The 20,703-nt window shown below is 40.4% G+C and overlaps 1 protein-coding gene across 2 annotated transcripts in view; it reads right to left on the reverse strand.

The window, feature by feature from the left end:
- Positions 1-300: 300 nt before the first annotated feature.
- The window catches only part of klhl13 (kelch-like family member 13), a 39,658-nt gene continuing 19,255 nt past the window's right edge, over positions 301-20,703 (reverse strand). For both annotated transcript variants that reach the window (XM_067607916.1, XM_067607917.1), the window contains 6 exons: positions 15,573-15,714; positions 13,096-13,228; positions 11,659-11,855; positions 9,547-10,342; positions 6,437-6,550; positions 301-1,406 (listed from right to left, as the gene is read on the reverse strand). In XM_067607916.1, coding sequence (XP_067464017.1) covers positions 919-1,406; positions 6,437-6,550; positions 9,547-10,342; positions 11,659-11,855; positions 13,096-13,228; positions 15,573-15,714 — 1,870 coding nt within the window. In that variant the 3' untranslated portion in view covers positions 301-918. The remainder of the gene's footprint in view (positions 1,407-6,436; positions 6,551-9,546; positions 10,343-11,658; positions 11,856-13,095; positions 13,229-15,572; positions 15,715-20,703) is intronic.

A 20,703-nucleotide genomic window follows, 5' to 3' on the forward strand; every position in this document is an offset into this window, starting at 1 on the left:
AATGAAGCCAACTTCTCTCTCACAGCAGATTAAGGACCACACATCTTGTACTGGAGACAAAGGGTTTCACTCCGATCATCCACCATGACCGCCTAATCCAATTAGCTCAACTACTGTATGTACAGTAAATCCACACCAACCAGTCTACTATCCATCCATCGTAAACGTAGAAACGTATCACAATAAAAATTAAGGCGACATTAAGATAAACCACACAAGGCTTTACGTGACTTAACTTCGACTTTTCGAAGGCCTCTGAGGATCGTCCTGAGTCTGCTGCAGTCAGTAATGACGACAACATTTCATTACTTTCAAAATCATGTTTATTAAATTTAGAAAACACCATTTTGTTAACAGTTTCTTAGCAATAGCAGGAAAGAACTGAAACTGTAAGAGAGACGTTGATGGGGCCTGGGCCAACCCCTGAGTTAAAAACCAGCTGTGTTTTTGGGGCTCGTCTGTCCCTACGCTTCTGCTCTCCCGGGTGGGGGGTGGGGGGGGTCACCTGCATCTAACATGGCATAGACTAGAAGAGAGAGTCAGTGTGGTAGTCTCAAGGTAGAACGACTAAAGAAACGAGACATAAGAAAAAACTTTGTCGACATCAGGTAGAAAAGTTGATTTGCAAAGTCACTTTTCAAGTCAAGGTATTTCCTGCCAAAATATACCGAGTATGCAACATAAACGTGTAATTAGGTTGCCAAACCGTATCGGTATGTAGGTTTAATCACTTAGGGAAGGGGTTTCTGCACAGCTTTAGGGGAGGTGGGTTTGGGGGATACTTGGGGATGCAGTACAGATGTTGTCCAAAGAGGAAGTGCAAACAATGTCTAGAAGGTGTGTTTGTTGAGGGGGTTGGGTGGTTGGGGGCGGGGGTTACGGGGGTATGAGCAAAACGGGGCTCCCCCCCTTTACTCATCAAGGTGCTGAGAGGGGCGACTCTCTGGAGGGCGAGCCCGAGATATCCTCAGGGGGGAAAACTGTGAGTGTGCACGCTCGGATGCCGCCCAGCGACTCGGGTAAGTCAAACACTTTGTGCCATTCGTCTTTCTCGGGGTCGTACTTCTGTACTATTTCCACCATGCACCGATTGTTCCACGAGTACCCGCCCACCACATAGATCTTATTCTCAAACACGGCCACACCCACGTCGCTCTGGCCGCGCAACATGGCGGCGATAGGTGTCCACAAGTCGAGGGCGGGGGAGTAGTATTCGCAGCTCAGCACGTCGTCGTAGTCGCTGGTGCCCCGGAAGTGATTTCCCCCGATCACGTAGAGGCGGTCGCCCACCGTGCACATGCAGTGGAGGCCGCGCACTGTGGTCATGGGTGCTTTCTGAGTCCATTTATCCGCATCTGGGTCAAAGCACATCAGCTCTTTCTGAAAAGTGTCATGAGTGATTCCCCCTGCAGCAAGAAAAAAAAAAAAAAAAAAAGGGAAAAAGAGAGAGAGCGCTAATTAGCCTTGACACTGATCATTTGGAGGAGGAAAACAGCTTTGTAGACTTGTCAATCACAACGATCAGTGACTGATTAAACCGTGTCAACCTACATTTTCATGTATGTAGGCCATGTAGAGCCCAAATCCACAACACTGGAAGCGGTCACATTTGCTTCAGTAGCATTATAAAGACAGAATCAGGATAAAGTCTGTACATCTTTGTATCCCCATTTCTCAAAGCTTGAATCAAACTCGGCAAACGATAAACAGGGTAAACCGTCATTTTACAAGCTAGAGCGACGTCAATATTCGTTCTTTTCTATAATGTGAAATAATACTGATGATGATCACTCACTTCAAAGATGAACACCATTACAAAGTGCTCATGTACATACACACAAACAGACTGTAGATGCCGGGACACAAAAAGCTGAGGGAAAGTGGGGAGGAAAAAAAAAAAAAAAAAAAAGAAAAACAGGACATGTCTACAGGGAAGGCTTAAAATAAAGAGGAACACAATCCCAGCATGCATTTGGGTGGAAGCAAGCCCATCCCTCCCCCCCCTAGGCAGAGTGACTAGGAGCAAATGCAGTGAAGATTTGCAGCGCATGCCGAATACAGGCTGAATCCCTCTTTTGCTGCTGCCCAGTGATCGTGCGCTCGGTTTATTGTTGAGGCCTAAGCTGTCTATTCAGCTGCCATGACTCAGATCTGTGATGCTGCACCTCCTTTAACTGATCACATCCAAAGATAGGCTGACTATCCATTTTCTTTATCCAAGTAGACCACGGGGCAAATCTGCTATTAAAACACTGACAAGCAAACAGTGCTGGAGTCGACGTAAAGTCCTTATAATTCCTCTCAAGAGGCCCTGCTGCTATTGGATTCAGATCAAGGGCTCTGGCCTTTCCCTGTCTGATCAGTATCCCAGGATCCTAATGTCTAATAAGTGCCATTAGTGAGACACTCAGAGAGATTGGTTAAAAGCTTTTGCCCTTCATAGACAGCACAAGAGAGACTGACTGGGTTATTGTTTGTATTTTCCGCTGCGTATGCCCACGGTTTACCATATAAACACATTTCCCCCCCGTTCAGCCTGAGTCCCCTTGTAAAGCCAGTGACCTGCTTGGTTGACTGGAATCAGTGCCGGCACAAGTGGGACCCAAAGAGAAGATGGAGAGCAGACACAGAGGTGAGGCAGAAAAAAAAAGCGGGGCTCAGCAGATTCTAAAAATACCCCACAATGATTAAGAGTGTCCAGACTTAAGCTCTGGTATAAATATCAACTTCTAACAATCTGTGCTCGTCTCAGAACAAAAAAAACCCCCAAAACAATAAAATCCCTCAAGGATGCACATCACTAAAGAAAAAAAAACAGGTTACAGTTAGAAGTAATTTGTTTTTCCATAGGAAAGCTAGGAACATATGGATCAACATTAACATATGGTGAGCTCTGTATTCTTAAGCAAGTTAAAATCATTTAAGTTAAAACTCACAGTGCTTTTTATTTATAGGCCCCATTCAGTTAAGAAATATTCATTAACCTGCAATTCTCCACTGAGCATGACGTCACTCCTGAAGTCAAATTGTCAGGTTTATTTTGTCAGACCTTTTGACATTTCAGTCTGGAAAATGAGATATGTGAGATCTTGCAATTGAACGGACTGCATCATTTGCAAAAGCAGCAGTTATGTCAATACCTACGATATTTCAAAAATGATCAAGTGTGGAAAATGCTTGCAGACATTACAGGTCAAAACCCTTTTCAGCATAAAATAATTTAATTAAGAACCGCTGTCATGAGCCCATTTTAAATGGCCTTGGCAAATCAGCTTAATTGCAAAAATGTTGACGTGCAACTTCCACCTTTCCACCCAAAGTGAGCTTACTCCCAGGCTGTATCACTCCCAACACTGATGAAATTCTCTGCAAATAACCTGTAACTTATAACTCAAAAAAAATATATATCACAACGAAAAAGCTGAATTTAAAATTTAAAATTTTACAAAAAATAATTGCAAAATAAGAACAAAAACATTGGTCTATGAAGCTTCAGTGATTGCAACAGCTAAGCCTAAATTACTCAGAGATCACTGTGCTCTTTTCGTAGAGGACCCTGTAAATAACTGAAAAAATGGTTTGAATCGTAAGACCACAGGATCTTCACACAGATCTTAATCTCTCAGATAAGACTGCAGTCCGGAGGCGGTGTGGCTGGCTCTGCGCTGGTTCAGTAGTCATGTCTGAACTCTGCCACACCACTTGAGCTGTGATGGTCTGTGGGCTGAGTGCATTTGTCAGGTTCATCCGGCTGACAGAATACCTTCAGACAGCTCAGCAGCGCAGCCGGAGAATGTGACCTGATCTGCTGTGACAGACGGACACAGAACTGCACTTCAGCATGGGTCACCTTGCACGGCAGGACTGTAAATGCCCCCCCCTCCTCCCCTCAAGACCAGGGGTGCTACAGGGGCCTTGGTGAAACAAAATCCCTCTAATTTGGTCATGCTCGTTTACCTGCATCTTTTGTATTAAAAGCACGACAATCTCCCGGCTCGTCCGACAGTGTAATGTGCACCCATTATGATCTGCTTGGCTATCGGTTGTGTTATGACCCGTATTCACAGAACTGCTTAACCAGCTCTATCCTGTTACACAAAAAAAACGCTCGTTTCTGCACACACGTAGTTTCAGCCGCTGCAGGTGCAAAGCATGACATCGTGTCACAGTTCGGCCAGCTGGTACAATGGTGATATCTGCCAGGCTGTTGGCCGGCTATTGAGTGCATCACTGCAACATGAAACCCAACAAAAAAGGAAACCATTAGAATATCATAAGGGTGAGCAATAAATACTGTGCGCTAGAGAGTGCCGCCTGAGGCAAAAATGACTGAAAAGCAGCTGGCTACCAGCAGATAAGCTCAGCCCGTGACTACTCTGTTATTCATCATTTCAGTTTATTTATTTTAAAAAGTGTAAATGTGGCTTTCATCGACGCTCCACTATAATATTAGGCTTGCCAAATCATGTGCAGCAGTTCTTGTTTTTGCCAAGTGCAATATTAACTAATTAGAAACATGTTTTAAATTTTTTTTTGTTAATATAAACAATGATAATAATTATGTATGCAGGGTTTTTTTTTTTCCTGTATTGCCTGTTTCCAGCAGAGTTGGCTCATATGAAGTGAAATTAAAAGGGCTACATGCACTGTTAACTTTTTCACATGCATGCACACAGTGACAATTCTTCCTGCAGCACTCCAATTATATTTTAAAAAAAAGGGACAAATCTTTAGCATGAGATCAAAAAAAACAAACAAAACAAGCAAATGCTTTTTAAAAAACAGTTGTGCAAATGACTGTAAGGAGCTGAAAACATAAAAAAACATGAAAGATAACTGAAACGGTAGGTAGTGTGTTTTGCAGGAATAATGAGATTTGTGGATTAGAAAATTAAATTCACTGGTTGTGTGCACAGTCATTAAAATCAGAGAGTGCATCAAATAAAATGGGGTGTAGGCAGGTCAGCATCTTAGATTGAAATTAAGCTTAATACTTTGCTTAATAGGTTTTCAATATTTTATTTTTAGTTGCCAGAAGCCTTCTGACTGGTAAGTACGGCATGTGACTAATGCAAAGACGTTAATGTATGTTCATTCACCAAGGCTAAAGAGACATCCCAAATACCAATATACCATCTCTTTAAATAGTCCATAGACACTCGTGTGCATGGGTTGACATTCTGACATTGTTACTTGTGATTGCTCCACTAGTCCACAGATTTTTATATAAACCAATTTCACTAGTTACATTTTTAAAATGAATGAAATGATCTGTATAAAGCACAATAACCGCTGACACTTTGTAAATGTGTTTAGAGATAATTTGGTCGTCATGTAACTGTTATTCAGTGATGCTATTCAGTGTATGGATGACAATAAACTCCCTCTTTCCCTTTAGTTCTTTTACTTCCCTACTACTGAGATGCCAAAAAATATACAGAAAAAAACCTACGCTGCTGGAAACCTTTTATGAACAATGTTTATGCTCATGTGTTGTGTTGTACAACGATGACGGTACCCACGGCCAGGAGGGATTAACACAGGCTCTTCTGTGTTACACCTCCTACACAGGCTTCAGTCCTCTACTTTGCTCCATCTCTCCCAATTTCCCATCCACCCCCCCCCCCCCCCCCCCCTCCCCCCCACCCCCTTCCTTTGTAGCATCGCTCTGGATTTGTCACACTAAGAAACTAGGGCTCATCTCCATAACGCGGGATTTGTTTTCAATCCTATGAAGTGAAGAAGTACTGAAATGACACTTAAAGAGCAAGTACTGACGGTCCAAAGGTCCAACCTCAGTGTCCACCCTATGCCCTAAACACTGACCCCCCCACAGACTTGAACTAAATTCACCTGCGTGCTCAGCATAGTTGAGTCAGTGTGTGAGGGCTCTGAATGATGATTGATTTGTAGAAGTGCTAAAAAGCACTCTTACTGAATCTCTGACAAGTATCTAACAAATCAAACTGGCACATCTGCGCCACACTTTATCTCACCAAATGCAGCAGGAGCTTATTTTAGCAACATCAAGTCGAATTTTATGATGCAGCAAGTTATACAAATACGTGCATTTGTATCTTGACATTTTTTCAGTTTCAATATTTCCACTGAACGTGATCAAAACACAGCAACACTGTTCTCTCAATGACTCATGGCATTACGCGCTGATAAATGCAGCGGAGCTTGGCGGAAAGGTATCAGACGAGGTAACTTCTGAATACATTTTATAGCCTTGAATGTTATGAGGTATAATCAGCTGTTTGCCGCCATGAAATGCGTGAGAAGAAAGGAAATATCTAATTGGAAATCACAACGCAATTATGACTGCCAGACATGAAATCTATTTTTAAACTGCCTACACGTTCGTACGCTGTTACAGAGGCTCTCAAAAACATAGCCCTCTTTATTTTGGCCAATTAAAAATGAACTTACTTACCTGAAATATACATATAACCGCCATACACTGTCCCAGCATGGCCATAATGTGGCTCATTCATTTTTGCAACATATGTCCATTCATTTGTCCTTGGGTTGTAGCACTCCACAGTAGCTTGAAGAAAAAGATGAGGGGAGAAAAAAAGAACATATTAGTAGAAAGTAGGTCAAGACACAACTAAGGAGGACAAACAGCAGCAAATGAGGCCTTGGAGGGTCTCGGCGTGGGAGCTAAAACACTGATTTAAATACCGAGTACACATCCCCACAACCCCACCAGCACTGACTGCACAGGAAACAGCGAAACCATCCTCAGGGGCTTGAAGATAAAGCATCTTACGATCTTACAATCTCCCGAAGTCTGGAATAGAGACACTGGGATACAAGAAGGATGCTTAAAAGGTGAGTAATTGGTGGCTTGGCGACCCCTTAACAAGCAGCCAGAGTCCATCAATTTGTGGGCTCCGTGTCTGCTTGGGAAAGGGTTGTGATTGGGCGGAAGCCTAGGCTTCGAGAACTTTACCTCGATGAAGATGAAATCCTCGATATTTAGAGATTACAGCAAGAGTTTGTGCTTTGCGCTTTTTAGCATCTGTATCAGACACCGTGGTGGAGAAGCACAAGTGTAGATTTTACCACAGCGTCACGGGGGCATAGATAAGTTGCGTTCTTGTTATCTTCTAATACGAGGAAAGTCATATAAGAGGATAAGGAGGACTGCATTTTTTGGTTGAATGTCACAAACAAGGGTGGAGATAAAGCACAAAATATGTAACCAATGGAAAAAAAAAAGTTGTTGGTGATAAACAGTGACTAAAGACAATAAGGAGTCTCAGCTGAACTCCAGGGATGAAACTGTGAAGCTTTTAAAAAGGCTTTGGTTAAATCAATGACTTGAAAATAAATGATGAAAAATAATCATACTGGTTCCAAAATACAGCAGTGATATCTGAGGACCACAAATGACTCTGAGCCATCCCTGGGCAAGGCTGCAGAAAAATCTCAGCGGGAAAAATGAGTGAATATCTCACTCTGCTTGCTCAACAACTACCATCAAAGTGACCTTGAGCAGTGCACGTAATCCTGCAGCCGCTCAGTGAAATAAGTACAAACATATCAGAAAACAACAGCTGTACTGAGCAGATCTAAACTGCAGAGCAGGGTTAGAAACTGAAATGCGAATGATCTCTAAATGCTGCTGATTTACCTACAGAGACCAGAGACCAATATCCTTCCATTGAACAAGTACACAGATTTAAACTGAACAACAGCTTATTTACTATCTGTAGTCACCTATAAAGGCTTCATTCATACAGAATGAACATCTCTACATGCAGGTTAGTGGTCAAACTGGTAGCTGTTGACATCCTGTAATAGTTACTATGCAGCATACAGTATTTCTCTGACATGGTTTTCTTAAAAGTGGTCCCCAACATGGCATCAGAACCCAGTAATCGGACCGAAAAAGAGACTGTAAATGATCTGTGGAGTCTGACTGGTCCCAATAATCTCAGAGGATTAAAAGGATAGGAGAAAAGAACATCTTTATTACCAAATTCAGTTCACTTAAGATATTTCTTTGTTTGAAAAGGCTGCAAATGACCTAGAGATCCTTTCTGACACGAACATTTTGCTTCTGTACAGCAGGTCATAAAAAGAGCCTATTCCAGCCTAAAACACTATTAAAACTGAACGCTTTCTGTTTTTTTTCTCTCATTGGCGTGACTGAGTTATACAATGTTGAAATGAATCTCTGATACTACTGTAAAATAGAATGATTTGTCTGCACACAAACTACCCCACCCGAAAATATATATTTTTTGTTGTGTTATTTTAAAAACAGGAGCAGCACAGTAGTAGGCGTATTGGGCGTTAAGATGGTAAGCCGCCTACTGTAAATACCCGTTTCACTTTGTTAAGCTTTTCTTTTACAATCCGTCCATTTCAGACAAACAACAAAACCACACCCTGTGACACTGCCAAGATTCAACAAATGTACTGCAGGGGCCGGGCACATCTAGAAAAACATCAGGGCTGAACCACATGCAGTGAAAGGGCAGTGAAACGTAAAGCAGAAAAAGGCAGTTGTGTGGACAGGCAGTGAACTGGGGCCGTGTTCTTTGGTCTAATTATAACCCAGAAGAGAAGACTGCTCGCACAGTGGCTGCCCTCTGTCCGCTGCAGTTACAGAGCTTAATTTAAGTATTGGGTGGCACCTCGCTGTGGTCCACAGTTACGGCTGCTGAGATTCCAGATTGGTTACTCAGCATCAACAATAAAACTACAGTGAACTGATATATGTTGTGTTATGTAAGGTTGAATTGTGAATCAAAATAAAAAAATAAAATAAAAAAAAATGTTTTGACTACAAACAGCAGATTACTGAGTCAAGATGCATTGATATGACCTCTTTACAATTACAGAGAATACAAGTGACAAATCATCTTGCATCTTAATCCTCTCTGGCATTACAGTTCATGTCCCGGCTTCAGCTGCGTCTCAGGATTTACAGTTCAGCGTTATCTGATACAGCGTTGCAACAAACACATCCATTGTACACTTTAATCTTTAGATATTTGTTGAGACTGTATCAGAAATGTTTTGCTTCCAGTCTACAGTAAGTTCTTAAGAGTACAGGTTGTGGTTTTGTTGTATTGAATTGCAATATATTGCAAAGTGAAAGAACATTGAAAGGCCTCACAATATTACCAACCCATCAAAATGTTGCCAAAATACAGCTTATAAAAAATGAATCAATCGTAGTGATGGAACAGAAAGTCTGTGACACAATGACAACTAACACTGAACATTCAGCTTTACAGAGGAAATACTGCATATGATGAAATGTCATTAGATTGTAGAGGTGTTCGTGATAATATGCACATCGTCTAAATTTGATTAAATTACACACATTATGTAAAGCGACATGTTGACACAGCAAATAATGTGTAGGCACAACACTTGATTACCAACATTAGTATATCTTATTAAACTGCACATTCTTTCTCCTACTACTCCTTGATATTTAAGTGTATAAACTCATACAATATTAATTAAAGGCTTCTGCTGTTGCAAGAGAGATAAAACAAACAAGCAGGGAAATAAACTCACCGAGCTCCCCGGCAGCATTCCTTCCACCGACAGCATAGAGGTGTCCCTTGAGTGCACTGAGGTGGAAGAAGGTACGTTTCTCATTAAGGCATGCCACCTGGATCCATTTGTTGTAGCGAGGGTCGTACCGGAACACGGTGTCCACTGCTGTCTTGCCTTTGGTGTCATAGTTGCTTTGGCCTCCCACCACGTAGAGGAAGTTGCCGATGACTGCAATGCCGTGCTGGTAGCGAGGTGCATCCATAGGTGCCAGTGCCTTCCACTCATGAGCCTTCTCATCAAACAGACGCAGCTCCTTACTAACAACTAGCTGCTGCCGCAGAACACCACCCAGCGTGACCAGGTGGGCACTGTCTGAGCGGATGGCTGTCCGTTCTGACTGCATAACTGGCTGCATGTAGGGCATCATTTGGTAGTTGCTAGCTTCCAGGAGGAGGTTGACACAGGTGTTGTCGGTGCGCATAAAGTCCACTGTCTGCACGTGATTGATGAGCTCCTGGGGGTTCATGAGGGGAAAGCGAATGTTCTTCATGAGCTTTGGGGCATAGTCCATACGACCGTCTTCGTAGCGTAGCCAGCGGCACGCAGCCTTGAACAGGTCCAACTCAGTGCAGTGTTTCAAGCTGTTGCTGGACAGTACAAAAGCCAACCTTTCAAATGGTAGCTTGACAAACTCTCCCGTGCCCAGCAGTGAGGGGAAGTTCTTCAGGATGAAGTTGTTGACATATTTGTCCACCTCTGTGAGGTTATATGTGTTGGCAATGCGCCCCACCTCTACACAGTTGTCGAGTGAAACCTGCAAGGAAGCAGAAATAAAAATCTTGGAAAGCTGAAACAAAGATGAAGACACATCTGAGGACATGAAAAACTGGGGTTTCCAAACTTATATGCACAAACTGGTACAAAATGATTTTGAATTACAAAATATCAGTGATTTAACACTGAGTGATGCTGCAGTCACAGACAAATTAACATCCAGTCTACACCTGTAACACAGAACATAAGCCGTTTACAAGAGGATTTGCTGCTTTTCTGTTTTATCACTTAATGTAATACCTTTTGTTTTTCAGACTGCTGGCAAGAGAAATAAGAAATAAGCAATAAGCAATGCTAAGACTTCAATATGGGCTCCAGCAATTTGTGATGAGCATAGGCAATTATTTACAAAAAAAAAAATCAATAATGAAAGTAATCATTAGTTGCAGCCCTAATGTGCACTCTAATTATTAACACAAAGTATTTTTTGTTACGTTTTATATACATACACACACACACACACACACACACACACACACACACACACAAACACAAGATCAAGTAAAATATATATTCAAAACTTAAAACAAGCACATACCTTCAGAACATGCCAAAATCAATATACATCATTATGGGCAATTCTTTGTATTTTGTACACATTTTCTATATAAAAAGGACATTTTTATACACACTGACTGCTGCTTTTTCCTATTGGTGCATTTAAAACTATTTACCTGCTGCCTTTTTCACAAATCAAATATTAAGTTAGTTGAATAATACACAAAAAACTGTTGTTTTTACTTAGTAGCAAAGTTGTCAAGACCAACTGTTAATTCTGCCTGGCAACTGGTCCTAAAACTGTCCAACTTAACCTCACCCTCTTCTTTACTGCCTGACACTAGTCCTTGTTGCTGTCAGTCACTGATAACTGCTCAGTTTCTACGTCTTGATCGGACAAGAATCAAATTAAGAGTTGATGAGAAATTATAATACAATATTTCTTCTCATTATTGCAGACACAAAAAGAACACAGATACACCGACACACAAACAATAACCCACACAAAATCCTTTGTGAAATATACTTTTATGCATGTGCCTCCTCCTCTAACCCACAGACACTCTTGCAGGACTTCTAGAGAAGTTTAAATTCAAAATATTTAATTAAACCTCAGCATTTATTCAAAATTATGTTTGGCTGAAATCACAAGATACTAGGATTTCAGCGACTTAACACATGTTCATTAGTGTCTCTGTTATGAGATAAAATTGAAAACAACAGCTAATTTACAACTCGTGAAGTAGATTGTGATGATGGTGTGATGTGCAGTTGTGGCTTGTGTGTCTGCTTCCTTACCCCAGATATGAGAAAGACCTTGCAGAAGTCCAGTACAGGAAGGATTTGTAAGAAGCTGGCTGCTTCAAGTGTGTCTTGCAGGTTCTCCATGTTGAGTGACAACTTGGCTGTGTAGATGAAGTCGATGATCTTCTTTAGGCCTATTCGGTTAACTCCATGAAGCTTGATACACATTAAATCCTGTTCTTTCATTCCACCTGCATCAGGAGAGAGAAGGGAATAAGAAAGAAAAGGAGATGCTTACACATGGTGCAACTTATACATAATCCTATTTGACTGACAGGTCTGTGAACAGCTGCATCTATTTGATTTTTCAGAATAACGCTTATATAACAGATAAGCTGAAATTTAAAAAAAACAAAAACAAAAATGCATCACTTCATTTTGATGCATATGCCATTTTGCGTAAATGGAAATGAAATGTATTCAGTGTCAAAGGACTACTGTTTACAGACAGGATTGAAGGTCTTAGGGAGAAACCTTTGCTCAGCATTTAAGCTCACACAGCTCCCTCGTCACTACTAAGCTACCCCTCACTCTACACTAAGTACAGTTTCTCCCTCATGCTACTTCAACAAGCTCTTCTATTCTCATTGCAGAACCTTCTTCATCTTAATCATATACTTTAAATGCCAAAACTCCAAACTTACTTCCATTACTGTCACAAAATGAGACCCAAAATTACCCTGACGGCTGCTCCTTTGGTTGCTCATTTATGTAATGCGTGTATGTAATATAAATGACTTAAGCCCTAAATTAATGATAAAAAGCTCTAGTCATGAGAAATTAAAACTTCATTTAAAGAGGCGACATATTAATACAAAACTAAGAGGGTGAACATGGTAAACGTTACACCTGCTAAACATTAGCACGTTCGCATTGTCAGTGTGAGAATGCTGACGTTAGCATTTAGCCTGCTAGCATAGCTGTAGATTCTGGTCTTGTTACAGTTAATCTGCTCCTCCTTAAAATACCCTTCACACAATATTTAAAAGTACTCAAGGTTCCTTCTTCCTCTGCATACAGTGCACCAAGGACAAGATACAGGCTAATAATTCACATTTACATTCATTACAAGTATAAATGACCACGAACATGGATGCATAACAATGACATGGTCAGGTTAGTAGTATAACATTGAAACCTTCATGAATTATAGATCCACACACAATACAGGGGGGATGTAGGCACAAGGTCATTCTGAGCGAATTCTCAGGTGGCAAAAATAACAGTGACATAACTGGGACCATGTTATAGCGTGGAAATGCTCATGAATAAAAAATGTTTTACAATAGGGTACGGTGCAGGAAGAAGGAAGATAAAAAGCAATCAAATGAATGAATCATAGCGACAGGAAGCACATGAAATACACATCAGCCTAACTGGAACCAGTAAAATGGTTAATGTTCTGGTCAGCGTGAGGCTATGTTGACCCACCTGTGAACATGGCTTTGAAATAGTCGGAGGAGGAGGCCATCATGGCACGGTGTACGGGGAAAGCTTCGTCGCCATCCCCAGCCACCAGCGTGACGTCACATAATAAACCCTCTATCCTCAGCTGGTCGAATCCCTACAAAGAGGAGAAAAGTGAGAGATGCATGTGAGAGATGATGTCAGTGAGTTACGTCAAGAAGACCTAAAGTATGCAGTGGTTTTACTGCAGAGAAGTGGACCTCGGTTTAGACTGCATAATTACTCTAACTCTCATCAATAAGGACACAGACGAAAACATAAACAAATCTATCTCAGCCAGCGTTTTTTCTTCCATGTTTCAGAGTAGATCAATCAAAATACCTCTCAGCCACAGCCTGTCAGACATGAGCTCATGGACCCAAAAGGGTATGTGACGGCCCTCTGGTCTAACTTAAGCCGTCCTGCTGATCGTGGTCTGCTTGTTTTCTTGACTGTCTTTGCATGTTAACTGCCAACTCTGGCTCACAATTATGTATTTGAAGCTACAGCTACATGATATTGTCTCTGTGTAGGCATACATAGGCAGCATGGAGGAATTAACTACACTACACACAGATAAATTCACTGCTGGGTTTGGTCTGGGAAACTGTTAATATTTAAAACAAATAATCCCATCCTTATCCTTAAAAAATACACTTATTGGTGACTTGAAAGGCTGTACTGATTATTTACATGTAGTCCACTATAGTGACTCTTCGGAGAGTCATATTTTGCACATGTTCACCGTTTAATCTGCTGCATACCTGAGGCTGTCCACACATGTGTGCTCTCAAACATCGTCACACCGTATTCTTCACACATGGTTTCACTTACCTACACACCTGACCTCACTGACTACCACTTCTACTGCTTTTTGCATTTTACTTCATTTTTGGAAAAAAAAAGAAGAAGAAAAAAGTTAAGTTACATTCATGACAGGTAGCACTAATGGGGTGAAAAGCAGAAAACATAAAGTACACATTGATAACATACTACTGCAGCTCAACAACCTCAGTAATCATCAGCGGCGAGTTTTTATGGGGGGGTTGCTTCCAAATGCATCAGCTAACTGAGACTAGCTGAGTCTACTAACTACTGTAACTGTGTGATACAGGGTGTGAGATAAGATAGCCGAGAAAAAAAATCATTATTTTGCCCTGACACCAATACATTAATGAGCGGCAAAAGCAGCCAGCAGCCATTCATTTTCAATGAGAGCTGGTGATGAAGGGCAGCCATTGCTGTGGCAACAGCGAACAGCACAATGCCAGCAGCCAATACAATAACTTCACGTTGAGCTTGGCGCAGATCAGTGGTGACATGCTTGAAAAGTCAGCAAATGCTGATTGGAAATTCATGCAGTAATACAGTATCTTACTTTGTACTTAAACTTGAAATCCATAAATCCATTTACGTTATTGATTTCTGATGCTGAGTCACACTGTTTTGCTGTGTATTTATCTTATTGCAGAATTTTTAATTGATTATCAATAGTTTCTCTTCCTGCTTGTCCTTGGTGCCATCATCTTTATGATGTTTATTCAGTTCTCTGCTACATGAGAGCTCTTTTCTTTGTCTTTCTTTTTTGTAAGCGTGGTAAGCATTAGGAAGATGAGCTATGAAGTGTGGCCACACTTCTATGAGAGGGTAGTTTAAGTTCTATGTCAACATGATGCCATGTGCTTCAACTGCATACAATAAAGTAGGTCAACTTCAAGAACTCATTCAAGTATATTAAAGCTTTTCTGTACATTCTTGATCAGCAATAGATCATAATATTCATGTTGTGCTCACTCAAAAACCACACAGATATTAAATTGTATCCAGCAATTCATACCAAAGGGCTCTTTAATGTAGTTATAGGTCAAGCTGCCAAATACCACTGTGACAGATGATAAGGAGCTCAAAAAGACAAACTGACGGTCTTATAAATGCTAACAGAGAAAATAATTTTTGACTGCTACTATACTATGATCTAAGTTATATTCAAAAAGTATTTTTCCAAAAATAAGTGTTGGAAAAGGGCGAGGTCGTCTTATAATCAGGGTTAGGAACCAATTATTTCATAACATCTGAGGTTTAATGTTCACCACAACGGTTTGAACGGCTTCGCTAATTTGTGTGGTAAGGAAAAAAATTAATACGCGGCAGCTCTATGTGGACAATTTCTAAGAAGGGGTGAAACTGCAAGTTCAGTAACAGTAAACGTTCCTGTTTCTAGTCTTGGGGTAAGCACAGATTAACTCGGAAAGGGCTTCATTTCATTTCAAAATTGATGCTAAAGAAATCTGAATCACTGTCTCACCAGCCTGCAAGCAGCAACATTTTACAGTCAGAGCTACAGTACACAGTCTACATGTCTTACAGGATCTCTAAAGGAAAAGGAAGGAAAAATGTGAACATCATTCGAGTGTACGTTCGCATATTTGTAAGACATTAACGTTACGTGTGTGAACTCTCACCTGAAGAACCACTGAGCTGTGTGTGTTGCTTGTGAAAAACCGCGTGTTTCCAGTCTTTGATGCCTGCAGGTGAGCAGAGATGCCCATATCACCATAGCCCAGAGCAACTTTCATGTGAGCGTCGTCGTCCTCCACGAGGGATCTATTAGGAAAAAGGAAAGAAAGTTTTTACTTCAGAAAAGGGTAACAAAAAAAAAAAAAAAAGAAAACACGTGTTTCCGTCTAATTTTAGGGAAAGTAGGACAGAGAAGTTTTCAAAGTGACACTACTTAAGGACATGTTGGGTGGTGGTAGCCTAATTGTTACAGAAAAATGTGACTGGAAGGTTCTGAAACGGCGGACCAGGTGGGAAAATTGTGGCGAGGGAAGTGAACAAGGTTGGTGGCTCCACCCTCCTCAAAGTACCTCAGCCTGCTCTACTCTGGCCACTCGGTGGTCTTAAATATGACGAGATGCTTCCACATTTGATTTTGTGTACCATTGTAAAGCTAAATCTACCCTGAGAAAAAAGCTCATGATCAATTAACTTTAGCTAGACATCTTGCTCCATAACATCAGTGCTGACTCTCATCAATCATATTTTCATTAAGAATTCAAATGTCTAGGTAATAAATAGTGAAATATCTAAGGCAAACACTGAATTAATCTACGGTACAGTCAAACAGTGCTGTATATTAGCAGTTATGTGGTGACATGTGTATACATATTATACAAATGCCTAAAAAGAGGTATAAACAACTTATTATTGTGTTGTGAAATCACACTGTGAAAATAATCTTTTATTTACAGCGAAATGATGATCAAACTGAATTCCTTAGTTGTATAAATAGGCGAGCTACAAGCAACACACACACATGCTCAGTATTCAATCCACTGTCTGCCACAACACCAGTAATAGCTAGGAACGTCAGTGTGTCCATTCAACTGTTTAGTCCAAAGCAAGATATGTCAACAACTGGTCAGCGTGTACTGAAATCTGCCATGGATATTTATGGTCCTCTGAAGATGACCATTACCAGTGTTTCCAGTAACCCCCTGACCTTTCTTCTGGTCAAAAACTATTTGCTGGATTGACATAATATTTGTTGTGGATATTCATTGTACTCAGTGAATGATTCATGGTATTTTAATGACACCCTGCCCATTCATTTAGTGCCATGATTGACTATTTCCACATGTACAAGAGATATCAAAATCTAAAACATTCATGCTCTTTGGCTGATGAACCCTTTCTATTTTGAAGATTTGCTGAGCATCCTCATACCCCCCAAAAAGATAGGCAGTTACGATTTTGATTTTTGATTTTCCATCCAACACTTCTGTACTGTGAGTTGTAATGAATAATGTGGCTTCTAGGGGCCATAAGCATGACTTCAGGACACAGGACATAAAAAGGTGCATCACAGAAAAACATCACTGAACAAAAGCATTTTTAAAAATGAGTAAAAAAGGTGAAAAACATTTTTGTTTAACCTATGTGATTTTAAAAAATTCCTACACTTAGCAACTTCAGACATACCTGAAGAAGGTCGTTGACACTGAAACGTTGTATATATTAAAGTATTTTTATTGAGCAAGTGAACACAGTGTGTGGGTGTCCCTTCTGTTTTTTTTTTTTTACTACGCTTAGGAACTGCAAGTAACCTTTGTGTAGAGGCTTGCTGGTAAACAGGCCATTATGTGATCTTTTAACATGTAGTGACACTGTGTTTTGGTTAAGGCAGGACACCGATGGGTGTGAAAGCTTTCTCCTTCAGTGAACCGCACAGTTATGTGATGCATCGTCTCTCTCTGAGTTAAATGAGGGCATGAAATGAAACAACTGGGCTGCACAGCATTAAAAAAGATTATTAGACTTTTAGAAACACAGTACTGTGACCATGAAATATGTAACCACAAAACATGTACAGACATTATATTTCTCTTTTTTTAAGCACTTGGGGAGGAAAACTATTTAGGAGACCAAACACTGCTAATGATGAATGAGGTAAATGAAAGACTTTGAAATATGTAATTGATTTTAGGGCTGTAGTTGGTCGATATGCTCTCGTCCGACTAAATTCTCATTGGTCGAATAATCTCCGTGTTATTTTCATAAGGAGAAAAGTGCTACATCAGTAGCTTTCCAGGAGTAATCCATTATTTCCTGCGGCGGGAGGGACAGATTAACAAATTACCTGTGAAAACGGGGGTGTATTCAAAACACCCCCGTTGTTTTCACAACTTTGAACTCGCCCAACCTAATGGAGACCACTGGGTTTAACTACACTCAACGTTTATTGAACGTACTGAATCTGTGTTTCTCCATAATGACACAACGAGAACCCCCACCAGGCCAAAAAAAATATTTTTTAATATTTGAAATTGATAGCGTTTGGGAGTCTCTGTGCAGCGCTGTTCCGGTATGTGAGTCAACCTCTGTCGTTGCCTGGGAAACTATTAGTGGCGTAGCTCCGTTAAAGAGTATGTTTGCGTAGCAAGTGGGAAAGAGCGAGGGGCAGAGAAGTGATGGTGGATGCGAGCGGAGCAGAGGGAAGGGTTAACGGTAAGTTGTCAGTCTGGCAGTAAATGTACAGTACAGACTACAGTGTGTCAGTTAATAAATGCTGAAAAGTCACGTCTGTTGTTTCCCCAAATGCTGGAAAAGTGAAGGGGGTTAGCTCCATAGTTAGCAACAATGGGTTAGCCTAACCTGAAGACACAAAACAGAAATACAGAACAGAGAAATGTGTGGCTGCCGAGTTTACTGTGTGCACTCTATCAACATCCCCCCCCCCCCCCCCTTCAACTAATCAATTAGTTGAAGATTATGTACGATTTTAGTCGACCAAGATTTTCTTTGGTTGACTACAGCCCTAATTGATTTATAATCCAAGGATTCTACACAGAACCCTGTCTGGATTCTTTAACAGCCTTAAATTAAGGAGCATTTTGTTATTTTAGCATTTTTCATAATCTGTAGAGTCCAGTTCTTTATGATATCCTTGTCCTACAAGTCTAACAACAATGTGTAAAAAAATTATACTAAAACTAGACCTCAACTTGTGATGTAACTCGGTGTAAAATTCTTAACTGATCCACACAGAATGAACGTGGAAAGATGGTAAGTGTGACTCAGAGACCCAAAGGAAATACTCTTGGGATACGGGGACATTTTGTGCTGACAAAACTGACATTAGAGAGTGAGGCTCATTTGGGTAAATTGTACAGTTTTTGGATAAACAAGAATCAGCTGAGCATTTGTCATCTGCTATCAAACAGCAAAACTGTCTCTAAAAGGTTATAAAATAAACAGTGTGGATGGCACTGCTTACACTTGGATGTCAAACTCCTGTGTACTTCCTTTTGAACATGATTATATTAAAAAGAAAAACGGTGGTGTGAAGAGTGTCATTTGAAGAAAAAAAAAAACAGCTATGAAACAACCCCTTCTCTTTAAGGAAAGTAAGAATAGTTAAGTAAGCTGATGAAGTTAATGTAACACCAAAAGAAATGACTTGTGACTGATAATAATGGGAGTGTAAAAAAAAAAAAACCCCAAAAAACCCCACAATGCCCTATAAAGATCTGCATTTCACGCACTGAATGAAAACGGGGCTTAAAATATTACAGCTATTCTCTGTGCAATAAATAGAGATGACAGAATAGTCAATGAATGTGGCATCTGAGAGTTTAAAGATGTTCATTTTCAGATGAAGATTGGCCTGGTTTTGATAAAATATTCTTTTACAAAAATGTCTGGCTCAGCATAGCAGTAAATTTGTGTCTTCAAACAGGCCTATGAGCAGGCAGCGCTTGTCAGATGTAGAAGACTAATGGTTTTTGGGTGGACTATTTATATAATGAAGCAATTCTAAGGCTTTGTGTAAATGAAGACTTGATTTTTTTTTGGGGGGGGGGGGGGGGGGGGGGGTTTACCATTTGCAAAAAGTGTCCCGAGTGCTTTGAGAGGATATTATTCAGCATTTTGGAATAAAGCAAAGCTTCTACAGGCTATTAAAATGTTTGGCACGCTACTGTCAGAGCAATACAGATCTTCCTCATGTTTGAAATGAACTCGTTCATTAATGTGGCAGATTTAGGCCGACAGCCTGATATTCAAAACTTATTTCACTTTAACTGAAAACAATCCTCTCTTCCAATGACAGTGACACAGAAATAGAACAAAGGACAAGATGTGCACATTTAATATTCTTTTCAGCTGCAGGATTAAGGACATACATACCAACAATAACCAACTCAAAATGTCTTTAATGTTTAGAAGCTCACAAAAACAACAACAACAACAAAATTAAATCAAGACTCACTATTTGAATGTAAAGCTTTAATTTGCATTTCCATATTAGGGTCTATAGCTGCTGGTGTCGTGCTTTTGTTTGTGAGGGAAAAGAACAAATGAGGTATAAACATCCAAAACTTTTGCTTTACTTTTGTTTATGAACAGAGAATGGAGGTGAAATGCCTACTACCATTTTGTCTTGGGTCTAGTGATGTATAAATTATAATAATATATAAAACAGCCCTCCTTTTAATAGTTATCTTTAAAGCAACTGCTCAGTGACTGATTACAGACTGATTGGAAATGCTGGGAGTTGTTCTCTATGCAGAGGTATGAAAACATACAAACAGTAAGAACATCATACTGGAAATACAAAAAAAAAAACTACATTTATTTGAAAAGTTGTGAGTCACAATTATCACATAAGGTCACTCGGAAGTGCATGATAATCACCTCACATGTAATCTAGTTAGAAAACTCATTGAGGTTCAGCAACAGAGAGCAATTTGACATATTTAGTCTTACTGAAAGAAAAAGTTACATTATCTGGGGAACGGTGGGATGAAAACTTTCCTTTTTTTCACCTCAAAGAAATTTCACTTCAGGGCTCTGATACTCCGAGCCGACCTCAAAGCTGACAAAGGCTGACTGATCAAACGCTTTGTGTCACCTCACGTCGTCACATCTTTGCACTCGAACGCACCGCGGAGACTTCAGCCGGCTACAGTCGACTGCCCTCTTTCTTCAAGACTTTAGCGATTAGACCAAAAGACATTTGGGGTACATGATGGATAAACATTAAGAGAAGGTCAGATCGAATCTAATTGTCATTCCTTTCACATGCTGTACAAG

This window comes from Thunnus thynnus, chromosome 13 (genome assembly GCF_963924715.1).
Source record: "Thunnus thynnus chromosome 13, fThuThy2.1, whole genome shotgun sequence".
In the NCBI taxonomy this organism is placed as follows: domain Eukaryota; kingdom Metazoa; phylum Chordata; class Actinopteri; order Scombriformes; family Scombridae; genus Thunnus; species Thunnus thynnus.